Raw genomic sequence first — 20,695 nt, 5'->3', positions numbered from 1 at the left:
CTTTTGCCTCTACTTCCTAAGTGCACCACCACAGCGGGGCTCTTCTTTCCCCCTTTATTTAGCTGCAAAACAACTATCGCCCAAAGCCTCTTCTTACTGGAAGTATTTTCTTTTCCTGTTTCTCACCAACTCTTCTGCCTGTTTTTCCTCTGGCTGCTGAGTTTAGTACACTGAGATTTCTGGAAATGCTTTATCTCTGGAACTCCAGTTGTTAAAACTGGAAAAGCCAGCCCTGAGGTGAGCACCACACCCACAAAGCTAAGGTAGGGTATCCCACACTGGTAGGGAAGGCCTTCCACACATACCTGTTTAAGCTGTTTCAGATTTCTTTTTTTAAATCCTTGTGCCAGGCCTGACCCTGACAGCTTTTTGCCACCATCTACAGAAGCACAGAAATATTTCTTATGAATTCACAGCCCTTTAAAGCATCTGGCATACCCTCCCCAATGTTGCTAGGGAACCCTGCCTGCTCTTTTCTCTTTCTTTTCCTTTGTTGTCCTGGGGACTGAACCAGGATTCATTATTCTAGGTAAAAGCTCATCTCTTCCATTTTGTTTGAATTCTTTAATTTTACTGAGGATCAGGACATTTTTTAAAAATAAGATTAAAAATTTTTATTTATGTGTATGTGTTACGGAAACCTTTTTGGAATAAGCACTCCAATGCCAGTGAGAGTGGAAGAGAGATGTATTCACCAGTGGACTAAGGCCAGGATAGCTCCCAAAGGAAAAAGACCTGTCCCAGCTCTGGTTTGCATTCTCAATTTATACTCTCAAAACCATCAGGCCGGGGCTGGGGATTGGAGGTTGTGTGGGGTAGTGTGAACAAGTGAGATTTTACTGGAGTGTATTTGGCAGTCAGCTTTTTGTTTTTAAAGGCATATATTATAGTTGGCAGTGTAAGCTTATGTGGTCAGTTTGTCAAGGGTACTGACCTGTTGTTTCAGCTGTCTCCATGTCATTCTGTTCCAGGTAGCAAGTGAAACCATGTAAGAATGAGCAGTACAAACAGTGCCTTAAGAAAATCTAATAGTCTTTCTACCTTATTCTACTTCGGTGTGTATGCACCATTTATGGGGATGTCCATGGAAGCCAAAAGGAGTTACAGGTGGTTGTGAGCTGTCCATTGTGGGTGTTGCTAACTGAACTCAGATGCTCTGGAAGAACAGCAAACCTTAACCACTGAACCATCTTCTCTAGCTCCTTAGGCCATTTTATTTTATTTTGAGACAGGGTTTCTCTGGTGCCTTTATTCTTTTGAAACTATGTAGACCAGGTTTCCCTTGAACTCACAAAGATCTGCCTTCCTCTGCCAAGTGCTGGGATTACAAGGCGTGCTCCACCATGGCTGACTTTTGACTATTTTTTAAATGAGAAAATATAATTCTCAAATAAAAATTTCAGACTTCTGATATTAGGTCAAGAGATATAAGATACACAGAGGCACCAAGGTGGTTGGAGAGCCCTTTTGTAACTTGTAACCATGCAGAATACTAAATCCAAGCCATCAGGAAGGCCCCTGTGGGAAATCTTAGCTATCTGTTCTACCAATAGCTTTCTATGTTATCTATGGCTAGAGTAAGGTTATTGCAGTTACACAGTCGGAGATTAAGGAAAAGGATGGTCTTCAAATAGGTTGTAGAGGGTAAAAAAGTCTGTGCACACAGTTAAGTACTGGAGAGGCTTAACAGGGAAGTTAAACACACGGCTATTTCTTCAATGGAATGAGGTGCTTAGCTGGGGAAAATGTAGTTTGCAACTTGGTAATCCTTTGCTACCTGTTAAGCCAGGGCCATCCTTATCTTCCAGAATGTTTTACTTATCCCAGATCCTTTCCCCCTAAAATTTTGAGCATCACTTCTAAGCCATAAAACTCATCCTTGAGATGTCATCTGTACTTAGCCTAAAAGACTTCTGTTATCTCAGGGCCAGGCCAATCCTGACACCCACAGGCATTGTTTACCCCAATCTCCCCAGACCCTAAGTCCTAGGTGCTACCTCTGAGTCAACAGTACCCATTCTTAAGAAGCGAGATGTACTTTGTAAAGACTCTCAAGGCAAATGTCTTATATTGTTGTGCACTTGGGACAGAGTTATCAGAAAACTTTCCTCCCAAAAATTGTGCTGTGCATAAATATGACCTGGGCCAGACTAGAAGTCCTGACCCAGCACTGGGCTGATCCTAGTTTCATTCTTACCCTGATCATTTCCCCTGCCTGTTGAAAAGCCTGCATGGATCTTCCCACAATGGGTCATTGAAATATCAACCTAGTTTTAAAGGTAGAAAAATTGCTCCAAAGACCAGAAAAGCAACACAGGAAGCAACCCAGACACTAGCCGGGCACAGAATAACCCTAATAAAAAAAGCTGAATTCAGGGTTCACAACATGGTGGACCACTATCTTTTGAAAACTGGCAAGTGAGTTTCACCCAGATACCAGAGACTGTTGGAAACCCACTGGTTCTGCTTGACATTTTCTCCAGCTGGCCTACACATCCCTCAAATAAAAATCTTTAAGTAGCTTGAGTTTACACAAGGACATTATTCTCAGCTCCTGGCTGTCTTGACTCTATACAGAGACAAAGGTCCTGCCTTCATCTCCACAATAAAAAAGTGGGGAAAGTCTGGAGAGGAACAGAGCTCCAGTTGACTAGAGATACACACTACCCAGGGACCTCGAATGACAAAAGATAGACTTACCTCCACACATGCACTGACATACATATACACCCACAACAAGAATAAGAGTGTATTATCACATATATAAAGTTACAAATAGGAAATATACACGAACTTCTTATTTAAGCTTGGATCCTGTGGTGGCTTCACTGAGAATGGCCCCTTTAGGGCTGCTGTGTATGAGTACTTGGTCCTCAGCTGGTAGAACCGTTTGGGAAGGATTTAGGAAGTGAGGCCTTGCCATTCCCAGTTAGTTCTCTGCCTACAGATACGAGCTCTAAGCAACTGCTCCAGCACCATGCTTGCTCTCTGCCACACTTCTGCCATGATAGTCATAGACTCACCCTCTCTGTAAGGCCCCAATAAACTTTTCCCCCTCCTATAAATTGTCTCGGTTATGGTGTCTTTTTCACAGTAATAGAAAAGCACATGAAGGCAGATCCCATACCAAGATAGCTCATGACATATAAGGGAATATTCTAAAACCTGAAACCCATGTCCCAAGAAATCCACAAAAGGGACTCAACTCAAATTTGAAGTCACAGGAGGTCAGAGACACTAGAATGAATGTCTGAAAGCCATATTTTTGTGGCCCACATGCTCAGTGTTACAGATTTCTTGTCTCCTTTCATACTGAGTAAGAAGCTTCCACTTGAATGCATAAAACTTAAAATAGTTCGACCAGGAACACTTGGTGAGAAAATGCTCAACTTGTACATTTAGAACATCAGAAATGCACTTCTGAGTATCACAAAAGTTTATTTAGCAAAAAGTTTCGTATGAAAATGTACATGACCCAATTCTACATCACAATCAAACAGGTCCTTTAAGGAGGGATGCGGATGCTTCTATTCAACAGACATCGTTTAGACTCTTTCCAAGGCTTCTAACATGATGATGCTGTTTCCTCGTATGACCTAGAGAAAAGTCAGTTGAAAGAATTTCATTCTAAAGACAGATCATAATTTTCCAACATGACACACCAGTGTGGCTTTTCTCAAGCCACAACAACCAAGTTAATCTTTAAATCAAGACATGAGTGAGATATGGTGGCATACATCTTTAACCTCACTAACTCAAAAGCAGAAGAATCTGAGTTCCCGGCCAGCCAGGGCTGCACAGTGAAATCCCATATTAAGGAAAAAAGAAAAAGGAGAGAAAGAGAGAACACCACTTTTCAAGGCTGAAAAGTAATGATTAACTTTGAGATACCGAGTCACTGTGACTTAGCTTTTAGGAACCAAGGGTTACTTGCATGTGCCAACTGACAGCTGTTTCTTTATCTTTAATCAAGGACTACAAATTTTTATTACAGATAACAGCCATTATTATTACTAGTACACTCAGATTCTGAGGTGAGAATATAGGTGTATATCACCACAGTTAGCTCTGAAGTAATACCATAAACTCTGGATCTGAAATTATGTAAAAGAATCATTTAAAACACACAAGCAGGGCTGGAGAGATGGCTCAGAGGTTAAGAGCGCTGGCTGTCTTGGACTCACTCTGTAGACTAGGCTGGCCTGAACTCACAGAGATCTGCATGCCTCTGCCTCCCCTGAATGCTGGGATTACAGGCATGTGCCACTGTGCCTGACTGCAACAAGTCCTCTTAACCACTGAGCAAGGGGCCTGGCGAGATGGCTCAGTGGTTAATAGCACTGGCCCTATCTGTACTTCCAGTTCCAGAGGATCCAACACCCTCTTCTGGACTACACAGACAACAGACATACACATAGTATAGACACAGATACAGGCAGAACACCCATATCCATAAAATAATTAAACAAGCAAATAAGAAACAGCTGAGCTCCTGAAATCTGTACCTTAACAAGATCTCCTGAGGCATCACATGCGTGTTAGAGAATTTTTTTACTGTAGTTAAAGTCTGGCTATGTATGCCCATCTGTTATAGGATAAAGCTCAAAATTGATTTCCAACAGCTAGCTGTTTCAAGACTAATGCTAAGAAGGGCTCTGCAGAAGTGAGATCTTATCTACAGGGACCTAGTATATTATCCCAGTTGAATGTGTCCACAGGTAAAAGGAAAAAGAAAATGTAAAGTCTCAATCTTTTCTATGTCTTTCATAGGGTAACTGACTTTGATTTAATCTGAGGCTCTGACATACGGGAGGTGAAGACATTAAAGAAGATAAGCATCTTTACTTACCACCATTCCTATGTTATTCTGTTGCCCACTAGTTGCCATCTCCACACACTCATCAATCACAAGATTCATAAAGGGATCAAAGCCCCGAAGTATTCCTTGTACATGTCTGCCACCATTTAACTTTACTATAAGAAGGGAAAAAGAAGTTTTAATAATGCTTCAATAAAGTTTCAACCATCTACTAGCTACCCCTACTAGTTGCCTAAGCCTGGGCTAAATATTTTAGCTCTTCATTTCCTACATGTTAGCCTTTAAGAGTCCAGGAAGACATTACATGTGAGTCTCATGACTGTAATTCCAGCACTTGGCAACAATGGAAGCCTGCTTCAAAAGGAGTCTGAGACTAGACTGGACCACAAAGCGAGACCCTGTCTCAATGACTGCCCCCTGAATAAAACCTCCCCAACACATATAAGTAGTAGTATCTTTACACAAATGAACCGAAGTTCCAAATAACAGGGTTCAAAGTTAAGAGCTGTTATATGGCAGTGAGAGATTCAAAAGAAGGCTAAACCCCCTAAAGCCCAAATTTAAAATTTTCAATATACTTTAATTGCATGGATCAGGTTTTCCCTAGTCACAAGAAACACCAAGTGCTGGCTGGCCAATTTCTTGGTTAACTTGTTTAGAGGAAAGGAGCTGATAAAATTTCAAATTTTATAACATAGGAAACTCCTAATTCACGTCAATTCCAGAGAGGCACAGATGACACAACCTGAAGTATTAGCTACAGGCAGTTAGAAATTAGGCAAAGTCTAGTTAGAACGCTGATAAGCCTGAGTAATAAAGATGAATTGGACGTTTTGTGCACTTTAAATTTCTATAACCTGCTTCCAAAGATTATACATTGCTAAGACAACAACAACAAAACACTAAGAAATTGAGGTGATGGCAAACTTACACGATAACTTCTTGTCCATAAATCTGAAAAAGCAAGAGTAAAAATTATGACTTACTTAAAAAATTTTAAGCATAAACAAGCACAGAATCAGTTAAACTAAAAATACTTTGCCGGGGCTGGGAGAAGATCGCTTAGATACTAAGAATGCTTGATGGCCCTCCAGAGGACCCGAGATAATTTTCCAGTATCCATGCCTGGAGATTGACCAGCTCCTGTGAACTTCAGCTCCGGGGTATCCTAGGGCACCTACACTCAAATGCACACACACTCACACATACACATAATAAAAGAAGTCCTGTTTTGTTTTTTCCAGACAGGGTTTTTCTGTGTAGCCCTGACTGTCCTGGAACTCACTGTGTCAACTACACTGGCCTCAAACTCACATGTTAGAAGCAGAGAATGAATTCCTTAAGATGTGTTGACCTCCACAGCTGGCATATGCAGACATATATACAAACTGATATATAAAAAAGTACCTTTAAAATTTGTCCAACAGAAACATAACTACCCCAATACTGTACCCCAAGACGGGGTTTCTCTGTGTAGCTTTGGCTGTCCTAGACTTTGTAGACCTTGAACTCCCAGAAATTACAGGTGTGTGCCACTGCCTGGCTGAAACATAACATTTAAAACAGCAAAAACCCTGCATTGTGTGTGTATGAGTGTATGTGTACCAGGGCAGTTGTCATCAGCAGCCAGAAGAGCATCAGATAACCTAAAGTTGTCACAGGCAGTTGTGACTTGCCCAGTGTGGATGCTAGCAACTGAACTCAGGTGCTCTTAACTGCTCAGTCATTTATCCAACCCCTAAATCCTGTACTGCTGTCATGTGTTAGCATATTTAAACTAATGTAATTACAAAGATTTGGTTACATTTTTGGTTATTCCTAAAAGCTGCTAGGCAGTGATGGCACAGGCCTTAAATCCCAGCACTCAAAAAGCAGTGAGTCTACAGAGTGAGTTCGAGGACAGCCAACGCTACACACAGAGAAACCCTATTTATAAAAAACAAAACCAAAAACAAACAATAAACAAAGCTATATCCAGGGGCTGGAGAGATGGCTCAGAGGTTAAGAGTGCTGGCTGTTCTTCCAGAGGTCCTGAGTTCATTTTCCAGCAACCACATGGTGGCTCACAACCATCTAGAGATCTGGTGCCCTCTTTTGGCGGGCAGGGCACTGTGTACATAATAAATCTTTAAAAAAAGCTGCATTCAATTCAGCAAGTACCTGGCCTGAAGCTCTGTAGCCCAAGTTGACCTCCATTTTACAATCTTGTTTCACCCTCAATCTTGTGTGTGTGTGTGTGTGTGATATTACCAAGTATGCCAATATGCCTGGCAATAGTGTTTTATTTAACATTAAAAGTATTAGGCTTAAGTGTTCAGCATAGACCTCAACATGTGTTAGTGAAATAAGTGCATACTTTAAAACTTTAATTTGGAGAGTATGAAAATCCCATCCCAGAAAAACACATAAGATCATTAAAACATGCTGTCAAGTCACTTAAAACTTTTATTTGTATATCTGCTTGTGTCTGTGTGAATGTATGCTGTTTGTGGGTGGGTACTCAAAGAGGACAGAACAGTGTTAAACACCCTGCAAAAGCAGGAAGCATTCATAAACCACTGAGCCTTCTCTCCAGTACCCAAATCAGCTAAATTTTAAAAACAAAATTATTTTGTTTGTATGGTTCACCATGATGCCAATCAGTATGAAGTCTGAGGTAAACTTCCAGGATTTGGTTCTGTCCTTCAACCATATGGTCCAAGAGGTTTGACTCAGGTCATCAGATGTGGAGGCAAGTGCCTTTACCTTTGGGAGACACCTCACTAGCCTGTCAAATCAGTTGTCTTCCAGCAATAGGCTAGAAAATATGAGATATTTCCTTTCTCTTCTCCCTTTTTTTCTTTCCTCACCATACTGTCCACTGAACCTACAGTCTCAAGCATTCTAGGCAAATGCTCTACAACTCTGCTACATCTCTCTTTAGAGGATATTATAGGCCTATGCCACCAGGCATTGTTTCATTGAGTTTTAATGTATAGAGCATCATAGAATTGAAATATAAATGTAAGCTATAGAGTATGACAGGTGGGAATAGATTTACAAGTAAAATTTATAAAATACCAAGTTTTAATAGGAGTTATTTCATAAAGCAGCAAACAGGGAGCATATTTAATATAAGTCCAGTACCTATTATTACCACATTAAACAGAAAACCAAGGCTCAGTGTGGAGGATTGAATGAGAATGGGCCCACAGGATCATATATTTGTATGCTTAGTTCACCAGTGGATGAACTGTTTGGGAAGGGTTAGGAGGTGAGTCCTTGCTGGAGGAGGTCTCACTGGAGTGGGCTTTGAGGTTTCAAAAGGCAACATTAGTCCTAGTGTCTCTCTGCCCTGCCAGCTGCTTGAGGGTCACATGGAAAGCTACTGTCTGCTTCTCTTATGAAGATCACAGGTTAACTCTCTAAAATGTAAACAAGCTCCCAGTTAAAAGCTTTCCTTTTTTTTCTTTACATATTTTGACTTTATTTTTTTAAATATTTTTTTATTTTTAAATAATTTTATACATTCACTTGTATCCCAGCTGTAGCCCTCTCCCTCTTTCCCTCCCAAAAGCTTTCTTTTAAAAAGAGTTGTCTTGGTCATATCTCTTTACAGCAACTGGACAGTAACTAAGACACTAAAGTTTGGTAATTTTTCTTAGTCTTATACCATCTAAGAATGAGGCTGAAGGACTGCAGATGAAGCTGCTTCAAAGCTGGGCTAAAGCATGGATTTGTCTTTGCAGCAATAGATAAACTACTACATGAGAATCAATCAGTGGTTAAGACTTACTATGGCAGCAAATTTTAAGGCAGTGGGAGGAACTCAACTTTGAAACTACCGAGACATGGGGCCAGACGTGATTAAGAACCACTGAGTTGAGGCCAGGCACGGCAGCCCATGCCTGTGAATCCCAGCACTCAGAGAGGCAGGGGCAGGTGGATCCCTGAGCTGGAGGCCAGCGAGTCTAGGACAGCCAAGGCTAATACAGAAAAACCCTGTCTCGAAAAACCAAAAGAACCACTGAGTTATACTAAACTCGGAGTGAAAAGCTGTAAAATAAGGAAGTGTTTATGAGAAAATAAAGGAGGCAGATCTAACAGTATATCAAAATCCTTAAAATCTAGGTATGAGAAGAGAAAAAGATATCAACTCAGCGAACAGGAGATGAAGCTCAGTGATAGGGTAGCATGTGCAAGGCTCTGCTTCAAACACACACCACAAACAAGCCAACAAAAATGTCAAAACAAAACTAATATGGTCACAATCACTAGTTCCAGTCTCAGAAAGATCCAAGTATATCCATTAAGAATCAAGAGTACAAGACAGGCGCAGTGGTGCATGCCTGTAATAACAGCACTCTGGAAGGCGGATCACTGTGAGTTTAAAGCCAGCCTGTTCTACAAAGTTAGTCCAGGACAGCCAAGGCTTCCAGAGAAACCCTGTCTCAAAAAACAAAACAAACAAAAACAAGTGTATAAGCCGGATCGCTGTGAGTTCAAGGCTCTACACATTGAATACATGACAACCAAGGCTACACAGAAAAGCCCTGTCTCAAAAATCTTAAAAATTCCTGGGCTGGAGAGATGGCTCAATGGTTAAGGAGCACTGTCTGCCCTTCCAAAGGACTTGGGTCCAATTCCCATCATCCACATGGCAGCTCACAACTGCCTGTAACCCCAATTCCAAGGGCTCTGACACCTTCACGCTAATGCACGTAAAATAAAATTATTTTTAAAAATCCTGCTGAATCTAAACAATATAAGACTTTATTTACTAGCTCATCAATAAAACAAACAGGTAAGTTAAATTTCTACATTAAAAATCTCAGCATGACATATGGGACAGGTTCAGGCCAGTCAGAAGTGTCTCAGACCAAAGGGTTCTGTTGAAAAGGTGTCTTACTAATTGATTTTACTGGGTGCAGAATAAAATCCTTCAAAATCTAGCTTCCTCCAATTAGAAAATGGATGTTCCCTCACGGATTTATCACCAGGGTAAACTACTACACAACATTTTAATTTAACTTGAACACAAGAAGGGCAATGAATCAGAAACCTTGGGGCTTGGGGAGATGGCACACCGCTGCGCCAAAGGGCTCACAACCGCCTGTAAGTCCTGCTCCATCGGGCCGATGCCCCCTCTGGCCTCCGTAAGAACTGCACCCACAAACACAAGTAATGTCTGTGAGCATCAAAGGGGAAAAAAAGAGATAAATCTAGCTCTCTAAAAAACGCAACAGAATGTGCACATTTACTGAACCATAACACGCTACTTCATATAAACTTAAAAAATTAAAAAAAGGGGGGCAAGGAAGAGGAGTGGTACTTTCAAAGGCAACATACACAAACGCATTCTCTTTCTGTTTGAGGCAGACCTCACTTTAGCCTAGAGGGGCCTGGGACTTGCGGAAACCTGCCTGCCTCAGCCACCTGAGCGGCTCCATTTCAAGCCTGCGAGGTCCCAGTTCCTCGCAGACAACCACGCGTCTGGACCGCTGCTCTGGGCCCCACCCGGTAGCCCTGTGGCCGCCCCCTGAGGACAGCCCAACCTTGGGGAGGCGGAGGCACCGGTGCTGCGGTGACCATGCCCACCGGACCTCAGAGCCGCTTCCGGCCCCCGCGAGCGCCGGGACTCGCGGCCGCAGCCGGGGCGACACGGGAGGAGGGTCCGCAAGGCCGGCGGGGCTCGACCGGGCCGGCACTACTCACTTCTTCAGTTCCGGAGGGTGGGCCTTACTCATGGCGACTCCTCAGCGGGCTCGGCAGACGGGGAAGGAGCGTCCGGCCTCACGAAAGCGCGCGCGGCGGGCTCGGCGCTGAGCTGGCGTCACCGCCCCGCGAGCCAATCGCCTTCTGGCAACGTCGCCCTTCATCCCGCGATACCGAGAGGGACGCCGGAGCGCGCGACCGGAGCCACGCTTCCGTTCGTGCCGTCTGTGCCTGGACGGAGAGGCGGGGCTCGGCCAAGCCTTCTTTGTGTAAAATTCAAGTGGCAGGCACGGCTCTGGTTTGCGTGTCAGTACTTTTCTTTTTTTTACTACCTTCTTCACTTTACATTTTTTGTCGTTTCTCCTTCCCTTTCCTCTACCTTCTGTTTTTGATGTAATTCTTGTTGGCTTCGAGCTCACTGTGTAGTCAAAGCTGACTTTGAACCCCTGCCTCTTGTGCTAGGATTACAGGCTGCGGCATCTCCCAGTCCTTTGTTTCCTGAACATATCTAGGCGAAGTTGAGGACTCCTGAAGCACCCAAGTAAACGAATAGCTTGTTTGTGCTTGTAGCGCGCAGGCGACTAGGCCGATTCTCTTTAGGATGTGTATCCAGAGCCTGGAGCATTTTTGACAGTTATGCATTTCTTACATTGCATTCAGCACATCACGGTTCATACTGAAATGTGAGGCTTACCATACAAAAGTCCTATGATACTGAGCCTGCCTCTGCCTCCTGAGTGCTGGGAATAAAGGTGTGCACCTTTCCGGGCGGCACCACTGGGCTCGCCCATTAGTTATTAAAATGTCCCCACTGACGTGTCCACAGACCTGTTGGATGGAGGCAGTTCAACTGAGGTTCTTCACATGTGACTAGTTTGGGTTGTTGACAAAAACTTTAACACAAGGAGTTGTAATGGTAAATTCTTCCGAACACTTGCTGTTAGTTGAAACTAGAAAACAAACATGGGTATTAACTATTAACAGCCCTTTTTCTTTTTTTGGTTTGGGTTTGAGTATTTTACACAAGCTGGCCTCAAATAGAGCAGTCCTCCTCCAGCCTTACATTACAGTACTGAGATTAATCCTGGGTATATTTTCAACATGAACAGACTTGAAGTTATGCTATGGCTTTCCCTTAGTGTTTCCCATTTACTGATACGCACTCTCAGGATGTTCTAAATTTCATAGGCATACCGATATCTACCCAGTAGGAAAAAGTTGGACACAATGAAACTTTATTTAAAAACCAAACCACTTGGAAAATATATTGCAGGCTTGACACAGCAAACAGACAGGTAAATCATTGTTTCAAGTAATTGGTATAAATACAACATAGTATACTTATCCAAAAGATAGGTGACATGTTGGGCCAGTAACGCTGCACTACAAAGTCCCAGGCAAAAATGGCATCTGATAACAAGGTGCTTACTTTTAGGACTCCTTGTTGTTAGGGGATTACCTCTATAAGGCTCTGTGAATTCAGGAGGCTGAGTAATACTGGGTTTGGACTTCCATTCTGTGAAATCTAGGTTTTCTCAAGTCCAGTACTTCTCAACAGTTCCTATTTTACTGTTTAATCTCAGCTACTGGTACATAAGTGACTGTCAAACCCTCTTCATGGGGATGTATCACTTGGCTGCAGGAGTCAGTGAAGGAGGCTGTTTCCACACACAGTGTGACACCACCTGGCTTCTTCAGGGGCTTCCACAACGACAGAATTGAAGAAAAGGATATTCCCATCGTGATGGCCAGAAAATACAAGGAATCTTTAGAACTTACTGAAATTATTCTCCCTCCTGTATCTTAAATCCATGTTGTGCCCTTGCACATAAGACAAAACCAAGCAAAATAAAGGTCTGGGAAGGAAACCTTTTCCTCCCTCTAAATTATTAGTTCGCTGGGTTTTGCTTCACAGCAAGGTGGTGTGGTGACACTTGTGGTAAACAGGAGCTTGGCAACACACACACTCTCCTCAAACTTTACCAGCAGGTTGAGGAAAGCTGCCAGCTTGGATGTCTGTGCAGTAGGAATCTAAGCCCTTGGTACAAGGACATCTCTATTATAGAACAAGCACTTGCACACGAACGTTTAGGAGCTAGAATTCTCCTGTGTGCTATCTGTTATCCAAATTTTAGCACCAGCTTCTTTCCACTTCACCTTCTAAAATCCAGATGTAATGGAACCAGTATCGGGCGGTGAGAGGCATATGCCTGGAACTTTCTGTGTCCTGAGTTTTCCTCATCCATAAACATTGCTTAACCCACTAAACTGCCATTCTTCCTCTTAAATAGCCTGCCCTCAGCCTCAATGGTCACTGGCAAACAATTTTATTTCCCGATGGACGACAGAGACTCTTTCATCTTCTTGGTCATTGTTGGGATGAGGTGCATGTGGTCATCCACACACTTGGACACACAGCTGTCCAGCTGTCGCTTCACTTGCACCTCCTTATTTCCTGCATCCATCGAGTCTTTGGCTTTGTCATTGCAGTGCATGGTGCACCGGGCCAGGCGATCCTGTGACGAGAAAGAAGAGAGAGAGGAGAAGGCTGAGAGGTTGGCTCCCATTGTCTGAGTGTTGGTACCATGTTAGGTCTTGGGCTACAGGCTTGATAAGGCTTGACTCTGCCAGTTACAAGGTAATACCATCTTAGCTCCAACAGAAGGCCACGGGGATGGCTCAGACTAAGCACTGTTAGACATCGGAGGAATGAAAAAATGAATTTTATATAAGATGCTAGCAGCAAACAAAAAACTACTGTTACATTTATAAACACCTTGATTCTTCCAATTCTCATGTGTGTAGTGTTGTGTATTTTTAGATATGTGTATTTGTGGATGTGGAGGCCCAAGGTACACGTTGGGAAACATCCTCCATTGTTCTTCCACACTGAGGCAGGGCTCTCAACCAAACCCAGAACTCACTGATGTGGCTTGCTCACCAGCCTGTTCTGAAGATTCTGTCTCCACCTTCTGAGGCTGGAGTTACAGGTGGGCTGCCACACCCAAGAGACAATGGCTTCTGAACTCTGGGCCTTATGTTGGCATGGCAACTGCTTTAACCCTTCCCTAGCAGCCCCCTGGCACACATTTTAATTCTTTACTATCTGTTCTTGCTACAGAAGAATGATTCAAACACCTGTCAAGTATCTACCACGTGCTGGGCTTTTTTCTACTGTGGAATACAGAAATGAACAAAGCATAAGTTCTGATCATATGGAATTTACAGTCCAGGGTGGAGATGTTAAGGAAAGAGCAGGAAATGTGAATTGGAAATTCAGGAGTGAGGTCTGAACCACAGGTCTGAATGCAAGCACTATCAGGGGTATTTAATGGTTTGTCTTCTCTTGGCCACATTGTTATCTACAAAACTCTATGCTCAAGAAATGTAAAGTTACCAGGTGTGGTGTCACATGCTAATTTTAATCCCAGCAGTTGGGAGGCAGAGGCAGACAGATCTGAGTTTGAGGACAGCCTGGTCTACAGAGAGTGTTCCAGGACAGCTAGAACAGAGAAATCTTGTCTCAAAACCCAAAAAACTACCTATTAATCCCCCCACCTACCAAAAAGCAATCACAGGCACAGACACACAGTCACAAGTCTGCAAAATAGGTTTTTTTTTTTTTTTTTTTGCAAGATAGTTTAAATAGGTTTCTAATGTTATGTTGGGGTGAATGTGGCCCACAGGATACAGGTTGAGCACCCTTGGTTAGGATATTAGCAGTCGTGTGAACAGAGACCAGGGCCAATGGCAGCTTGCATACTCTATGGTCAGAGGCTGGAAAGAGGAAAAAGCCCAGCAGAGATAAAAGGCCTGGAGGATGGAAAACCAGGTATTCTCTGGTCAAATGATTAAAGTGCCCGAAGGAGGAGAGGGAACTACTGTGCACACAGGTCAAGGCAGAGGACTGAGCAGTGACGGGTGGACCTAGCTCCATGGCTGCCCTCCTCACCACAACCTTGAGCAGCTCTGCAAATGAGAGTTAGCCTGGAGTGATCGTAAAGTGAAGGGAAGGAGAAGTTTATAAAGCAACTCAAAAACCAACTTTCCAAAGATCTCATCCACAAATTTTTCAGAATAAAAAAATGGAAAAAATATTTTGTTGTATTTACTTCACAATGGCTGTGACTTTGAAGAGTTTTGTACATTGGGGTGTGAAAATGTGTTCTATATTAGGTATAACTGTTAGGGGAATGGAACCCCAGGCTATCAGAAGGGTTTGCAACCAAAGCCCACAAAATACATGTAGAGCCATCTCTCCAGCCCCAGAAAAGGGTATTTTAATTTATCTACATCTTATGTGCCTGTATTATGTCTATGTGTGAATGTCAGATCTTGGAGTTACAGACAGCTTTGAGCTGCCATGTGGATGCTGGGATTTGAACCTGGGTTTCCTGGAAGAGCAGTCAGTGCACCCTTAACCACTGAGCCATCTCTCTAGCCCTGGGAAAAGAGCTTTTATAGTACACTGTAGGGGCTTGGTGTCCCAGCACTTGGGAGGCAGAGAGGAGGATTGCTATGAGTTTCAGGCCAGCCTGAGCCACAGAGCTGAGATCCTGTCTCAAAACACCTACTCTGCAATGCTTTTTATGACTGACCTTCCTATGCCATCGAAGCCTCTCTCCAGGTGCCCCAAACAGGGGAAGCTTTGGGAGGGGTTAAGCCTATAACTACCACTAAGGTCTCGCTCCAGTCTTCACCTTTTAAATTGTGTGTGTGTGTAATTGATGTGTACTATGACATTCCTGTAGAGGTCAGAGGACAACTTGTGGAGTTGGTTCTCTCCTTCCATCTTCAAGCAAGTTCTGGGGATCAAATTTAGGTTGTCAGGCTTGTGTGGCAAGTATTGATCTAGCCACCAAACTGCATCCGCTGCATCCTTTAAAGACTAATGTCTTAGTTCGCTTTTCAGGAAACTTCGTTATTTTAAAAACTCACGAGGTTCCACTCCTAGCTGAGGAAGAACTGGCAGTTAAAAAGAAATAATTACTTTATATTTGTGTTCCTGAATATATGTATGTGCACCATATGTGTGCAGGAACCTGCAGAGGTCAGAAGAGTTGTCACATGTCATGGAATTGGAGTTATAGATGTGGGTGCTGGGAACTCAACCTGGGTCTTCTCTAAGACCAGAAGTGCTCTCATCCACTATGCCATCTATCTCTCCAGCCCTGACCTACTGCCAGTTAAAGGATACTGCAGCAAGGAGAATTGCTTTCCTTTAGTGATGTCACCAGTCAGGTTGCCCAAGCTGCAATAAAAACCCCACATCCATGCTCATGCAAGCCACCTTAATTAAATCCAGAGGAATCATTAATAAAAATAGGAAGACTAGTTTAAGAAAGGGTCCTAAAGAGGAAGCGGGAACAGAATATTATCAAAATACATTACACATATGAAATAGTCAAATAATTAAAATGAATTTAGATGTTTACCTTTTCTCTCTCTCTCTCTACATATATATATATATATATTGGTGTTTCGCCTGCGTATATGTTTGTGTCCTGAAACAGGAGTTACAAGCTGCAATAAGGGTGCTGGGAATTGAACCCTGGTCCTCTGAAGAGCAGCCAGTGCTCTTAACTGCTGAGCCGTTTCTCCAGCTCCATGTCTTCCTTTTTTTTCCTTGAGATTTTATTTTTTATTTTATGTGTATAAATATAGTTGCCTAAATATATGTTCAGCCCCATAGAGGACTGAAGAGGGCTTCAGATCACTCGTGACTGGAATTACAGAAGGTTGTGAGCCTCCATGTGGATGTTGAGAATTGAGCCTACGGAGAAGCAGTCAGTACTCTTAACTGCTGAGCCATCTCTATAGCCCCAAGTCAATATACATTTTAAGGAGTTTTACACTACACAACATAAGTTGTATTTAGCATTCAACATGTCAAATGACAGCCAAAAAGGCACACAGTTATAAAGGCTCTTGCTAACTTCCTTTTACATTACTGATTCCAGGGGAAAATGTGAAGCAATTTAATAGCACTCCCAGGGCCTTTTCCAAAATTTCAAACCCTAGGTAACCATAGTACTCCCACCAGTGTTAACAGAACCAAAGACCAAAGCAGAACAAATGCTTCTCAACACGCACCAAAGAGCTTTGAGTTCAAGGACTTGAGAAGTCTGAGGCATTCCTCACCTGGAACCTTTCCAGCTCGTTGGTGACCAAGGCCTGGGCTTGAGCTAGAGGAGCATGGCAGCGCTCGATGCACTGGTGCACCTGCTGCATAGTTGCTTGGCTGTCCTCACAGCAGTTGGCACTGCACCGGAACATAAGGCCCTGGGGAGCGAGGGCAGAGCCTGGTTAGACTGGAGAGACTACAAGGACAGTCTCCTAAAGACTGCAAGGATTCGGATACCACACATCTACCTGTATGCTCCTCCTTCTTCCCTCCCCCCCCGTTATTATCAGAACTTCATAAGGTTAGCATTTGGGGCTGGGGATATAAGATTTTGGGAGAGCGCTTGCCTAGTTCTAAGACAGCCCTGTGTTCCATCCTGCATCCCGTAAACGCCAGGGTGGTGGTGCATGCCTGTAATCCCAGCATTCCAAAGGTGAAAGCAGGAAGAACAGGGGTTGGAAGCCAACCCGGGTTAAACGAGACCCTGTTGGTTGCTACTAGCTCACGTGCAGCACCCAAGTCTGGGCCGGCAGAAACCACGTTCTCAAAACCAGGTATCTGCAGCAGAGTTCAGAAGTTAGACAACGCCCCACCTGGCGACACGGTTGAGGGTGACTGGGAGGGAAGGTTAAACCAGGCCAGCATGGCAAGGGAGGCGGGGCCCACGGCCGCAGGCGTTCAGGGTTCGTGGCATCTGAACCAGCGCAGGACGGCCCGAAGGCGTCCTGGTCTGAGCCCTCCGGGCCTCGCGCCGGATCACCTCAGGGGCGGCCGAACACGCGTAACCGAGGCCAGGAGGGAGGAAACGGCCCCGCGTGAGGCCCGGGGCTCGGACGTCACCACCCCCGCCCGAGCTTTCCAATCCCGCCTGGGAGCGGGCCCCCGCCGCTACCTGCATCTTCCGAATGTTCTCTCTCTCCACACTTTTCACCATGGCGTCCACAGCCTCCTGCACTCGGAGTTGCTGCACCTCCGCCATGGCGACCCTGAGCAGCGCCGCGACAGCGCCCGCGCGCACCCGCTGCGCCCCGCCCCCTGCGCCCGCGCCGGGTCCGCAAGCCGCGACTCGTCCCCCTCGCGCCCCGCCCCTAGGTTCGCCCCGCCCCCGAGCCATCGAGCCCCGCCCCTTCACACCAAACTCGACCCCCGCCCGCCGGGTCACCGCGCTGCCCCGCCCCCTGACCACTGCGCCGCGTGGCCTCAGTTCGCACTTTCCCCGGACCCTCATTGCCCCCTGGCGTCCAGACTTAGCAACTGCAGGCAGGAGGCGGCACTCCGCAGCACTCCGCAGCTGCTTCTGTGGAGCCGTGGTGGCCAGAGATCTCTTTGCTCGCCTTTATTTCTTCCTCATTCGCTCTCCTTTCCAGTGAGGGTGGGGTGGTAAGCGAATGTAACTGGCAGTTCTTGGGAGTGCAGTCTGATCAGTTACTATCTTGTTTTGTCTTGGTTCCTTTTTGTTGCTGAGTAGACTTTCATTGACTGTACATACCAGTTTGTGCACTCGGTTCCCCAGCTAGTGGACATTTTTGTCGAGTCCCTCGTTTCTGTGAGTAAAAAGTACAGTACTCTGGGTTTGCTCAAGATCAATGCGGGAGTGTGGAGGACTGTAGATATGGAGACTGTAGAGTAACAACGAGCTGTTTCCGAGCTGCACTGGTTCTGTCAGCCGTGTCACACTCCCATTTCTATTGTCTTCTGTGGTCACCCGAGAAACACACGTCCCCGCTGTTCTACCTATGGGCGGGGCGCGGAGGGGAGCGTCACCAGGCTAGGAAAGGGGCAGCTGCAGGCAGTGTTGCCAGAGCTGAGCCGTAGGTGGTCCCACTGGGGAGAAAGAGGGGAGGGTTTGCCTGTTTCACGACAGCTCTCCCGTGGACGGCGAGCTGCATTGAATCGTTGGGTTGAACTAGACGGGCCCCTGCCTGGCAGTGAAGACAAGGAAGCGGATGCCAGGCAGGCTCGGGAAGCTGCAGGGACGGAACAGAAAAGGTTGAAGCTTTGTGGAAATCTCCTGGAGCTGAAAAAGAGATTGGTGTGTGAGTGCTGGCAAGTTTAGGCACTTCGCTGAGACGGGCCACTAGATGGCAGGCTAACTCTGGTTTGAGGGTGGGAAAAGCCCTATACAGCACAGTCCTTTGAGGAAAGATGTGCTCCTCCATAGCTGGGCTCTCCTGCTCCCAAATACCAAGACTGGGGCAAAGAGATGTTCACTACCTCCAGCCAGGCTTCCAGGGGTCTTCCAGGAGCAGCTGGAGTGAGGGCGATGGCAGCGGTGCCTTGCAAGTACTTTGCATGGGGACGTGGCCTCCTCACTGGCCATTTTTCTCCCACTGTGCAGAAAATCTAGGCAGGTGAAGGCTCTGGAACATCAAAATCCTGCCTCCCCCAGCCTCGCTGACACCGGACTGTGAAAAGATCTCTCTCTTCTCTCTCCCCACTCTCTCTCGCTTCTCTCTCTCCTCTTCTCTCTGTGTCTCCTTTCTCTTGTTTTTCTCGAGACAGTGTTTCTCTGTGTAGCCTTGGCTGTTCTGGACTTGCTTTGTAGACCAGGCTGGCCTGGAACTCACAGAGATCCACCTGCCTCAGCCTCCCTGAGTGCTGAAATTACAGGCCTGTGCCACTGTGACTGGCAACCAGTTTTATTTATTTATTTATTTTTAGTATTTATTTACTTGAGACAAGTCTCAGTGTGGAGAGCTTCTTGTTTGGCAAGCTGCTTTGTAATTGGGAATTCAGTGAAAACCATGTTTTCACCCTGACCTTTACCTTGAGACAGAGATAAACAGGATGTTAAAGCTAAGTTCCTTTAGCTTGTTTGTGCAATCATGGACCATTTCTGCTATACAGAGAGGTGGTCTAAAAACACAAGTTTGACTGCTCCATGAACCCTTTCCCTGTATTGATGTGCCTTGTTTTGCTTTGTCTATAAAAAGAAATTGTGGAAGAAACTGTGAAGGGCTGCTGCAGTTTTTACTGACAGTCCTCTGGAGCGGATCCCTTGAGTCCTTCTTTATTCCTTTCAGTCCTCACTCCCCACTCAGGTACTATTCGATTCTGTAGCAGGGCTCTGACATCTCAATATGTAGCAGCCCTGGCTGTCCTGGAACTTGCTATGTAGACTAAGCTGACCTTAACTCACAGAGATCCGCTTGCCTCTGCCTCCTGAGTGCTGTGATTAAAGGTGTGTGCCATCCCAGCCCTGGCATTTTCCAGGTTTTAAAGGGAAACCTTCTTCTCTTCTTGGGGTCAGTCATGTGGTTCCTCCCTCCCTCCCATATATCCACTGACTAAATGAAAAATAGAAAAGGAATAAGATTAGAACACAAATACCAAGACTTGAGCAAGTCGTAGGGTAGAGAGGGGTGTGACTGTCAACAGAACCCTAAGATGGGGTGAATACTCCAGGGAAGGGACATGTATGCCTTTAGAATCCCAGGGTGACCAGACTCCAGAGAGGTGATGGCCACGTGCTGCATCTTGACACAGAGGGGCTCATGCAGCCCCCAGGCACTCCAAGCCTCAGCGTGAGTGGCAGCTGCTTCCCAGCAGCAGGAAGCAGGCAGTGTCTCTGTTGCCTCTGGGTGGAGTCTCTGGTCCCCAAGGCTTTGAGTATCCAGTGTTGTAGGAATTGAAGCAGAACAGGTCATGGTGACACAGACGGCACTGAATTAGTACATCATGCCCAGTAATCATCAAATAACCGTTTTGTGGAAGAGCGTGTGTAAATGTGACACGTGTGGACAGTTGTAAATATAAATTTTCTTTCTCTTTATGATTTTTCTGTGTGTGTCTATAAGTGAGCATGTATGCATATATGTGGATCATATGCATGCAGGCGCCCTTGGAGACCAGAAGAGGGGTATTGGGTCAATCAGAACTGGAATTAGAGACATTTGTGAGTCACTGTGTGTTCTCTGGGAACTAAACAGTGTCCTCTGCAACAGCAAGCAGACACACACACACACACACACACACACACACGCACACATGTGAGTGCAGGTGCCTGGAGTGGCTGGAAGAGGGCGTTGGGGCCTCTGAAAGTGGAGTAGAGGTGGTTG

The 20,695-nt window shown here is 45.1% G+C and overlaps 2 protein-coding genes across 5 annotated transcripts; both read right to left on the bottom strand.

Annotated features, from left to right (window-relative positions):
• Positions 1-3,413: 3,413 nt before the first annotated feature.
• On the bottom strand, positions 3,414-10,940 carry Snrpg (small nuclear ribonucleoprotein polypeptide G). Of its 4 annotated transcripts, none has more exons than XM_060383663.1 (4): positions 10,514-10,940; positions 5,751-5,773; positions 4,853-4,974; positions 3,414-3,596 (listed from the first exon to the last, which is right to left on the bottom strand). In XM_060383663.1, the coding sequence occupies exons 1-4, from the start codon at positions 10,543-10,545 to the stop codon at positions 3,546-3,548; spliced, it is 228 nt and encodes a 75-aa protein (XP_060239646.1). In that variant the 5' UTR covers positions 10,546-10,940; the 3' UTR covers positions 3,414-3,545. The 4 variants fall into 4 exon arrangements, with proteins under 4 accessions (XP_060239646.1, XP_021490177.1, XP_060239648.1 ...); XM_021634502.2 differs by having other exon boundaries at positions 4,850-4,974; positions 10,514-10,934; XM_060383665.1 differs by having other exon boundaries at positions 4,850-4,974; positions 10,402-10,914.
• Positions 10,941-11,731: 791 nt separating this feature from the next.
• On the bottom strand, positions 11,732-17,690 carry Fam136a (family with sequence similarity 136 member A). The gene is made up of 3 exons (XM_021634555.2): positions 17,530-17,690; positions 16,655-16,795; positions 11,732-13,029 (listed from the first exon to the last, which is right to left on the bottom strand). Exons 1-3 carry the CDS (start codon positions 17,614-17,616, stop codon positions 12,841-12,843), a joined length of 417 nt encoding a protein of 138 aa, XP_021490230.2. The 5' UTR covers positions 17,617-17,690; the 3' UTR covers positions 11,732-12,840.
• Positions 17,691-20,695: the final 3,005 nt, after the last annotated feature.

Source organism: Meriones unguiculatus, chromosome 5 (assembly GCF_030254825.1).
Source record: "Meriones unguiculatus strain TT.TT164.6M chromosome 5, Bangor_MerUng_6.1, whole genome shotgun sequence".
Taxonomy (NCBI): domain Eukaryota; kingdom Metazoa; phylum Chordata; class Mammalia; order Rodentia; family Muridae; genus Meriones; species Meriones unguiculatus.
Note: the sequence above shows the minus strand (reverse complement) of the source record. Positions and strands in the feature narration are given on the sequence as shown.

Excerpts from the sequence above, each read along its gene's own strand:
- Fam136a (XM_021634555.2), bottom strand. The coding sequence starts at position 17,616 with ATGGCGGAGGTGCAGCAACTCCGAGTGCAGGAGGCTGTGGACGCCATG. Across the intron at positions 16,796-17,529 it reads AGAACATTCGGAAGATGCAG|GGCCTTATGTTCCGGTGCAG; the intron begins GTAGCGGCGGGG and ends CTCGCTCCCCAG. Across the intron at positions 13,030-16,654 it reads ACGAGCTGGAAAGGTTCCAG|GATCGCCTGGCCCGGTGCAC; the intron begins GTGAGGAATGCC and ends TTCTCGTCACAG.
- Snrpg (XM_021634502.2), bottom strand. The coding sequence starts at position 10,545 with ATGAGTAAGGCCCACCCTCCGGAACTGAAGAA. Across the intron at positions 5,774-10,513 it reads CACCCTCCGGAACTGAAGAA|ATTTATGGACAAGAAGTTAT; the intron begins GTGAGTAGTGCC and ends TTGCTTTTTCAG. Across the intron at positions 4,975-5,750 it reads TATGGACAAGAAGTTATCGT|TAAAGTTAAATGGTGGCAGA; the intron begins GTAAGTTTGCCA and ends CCCTTCTTATAG.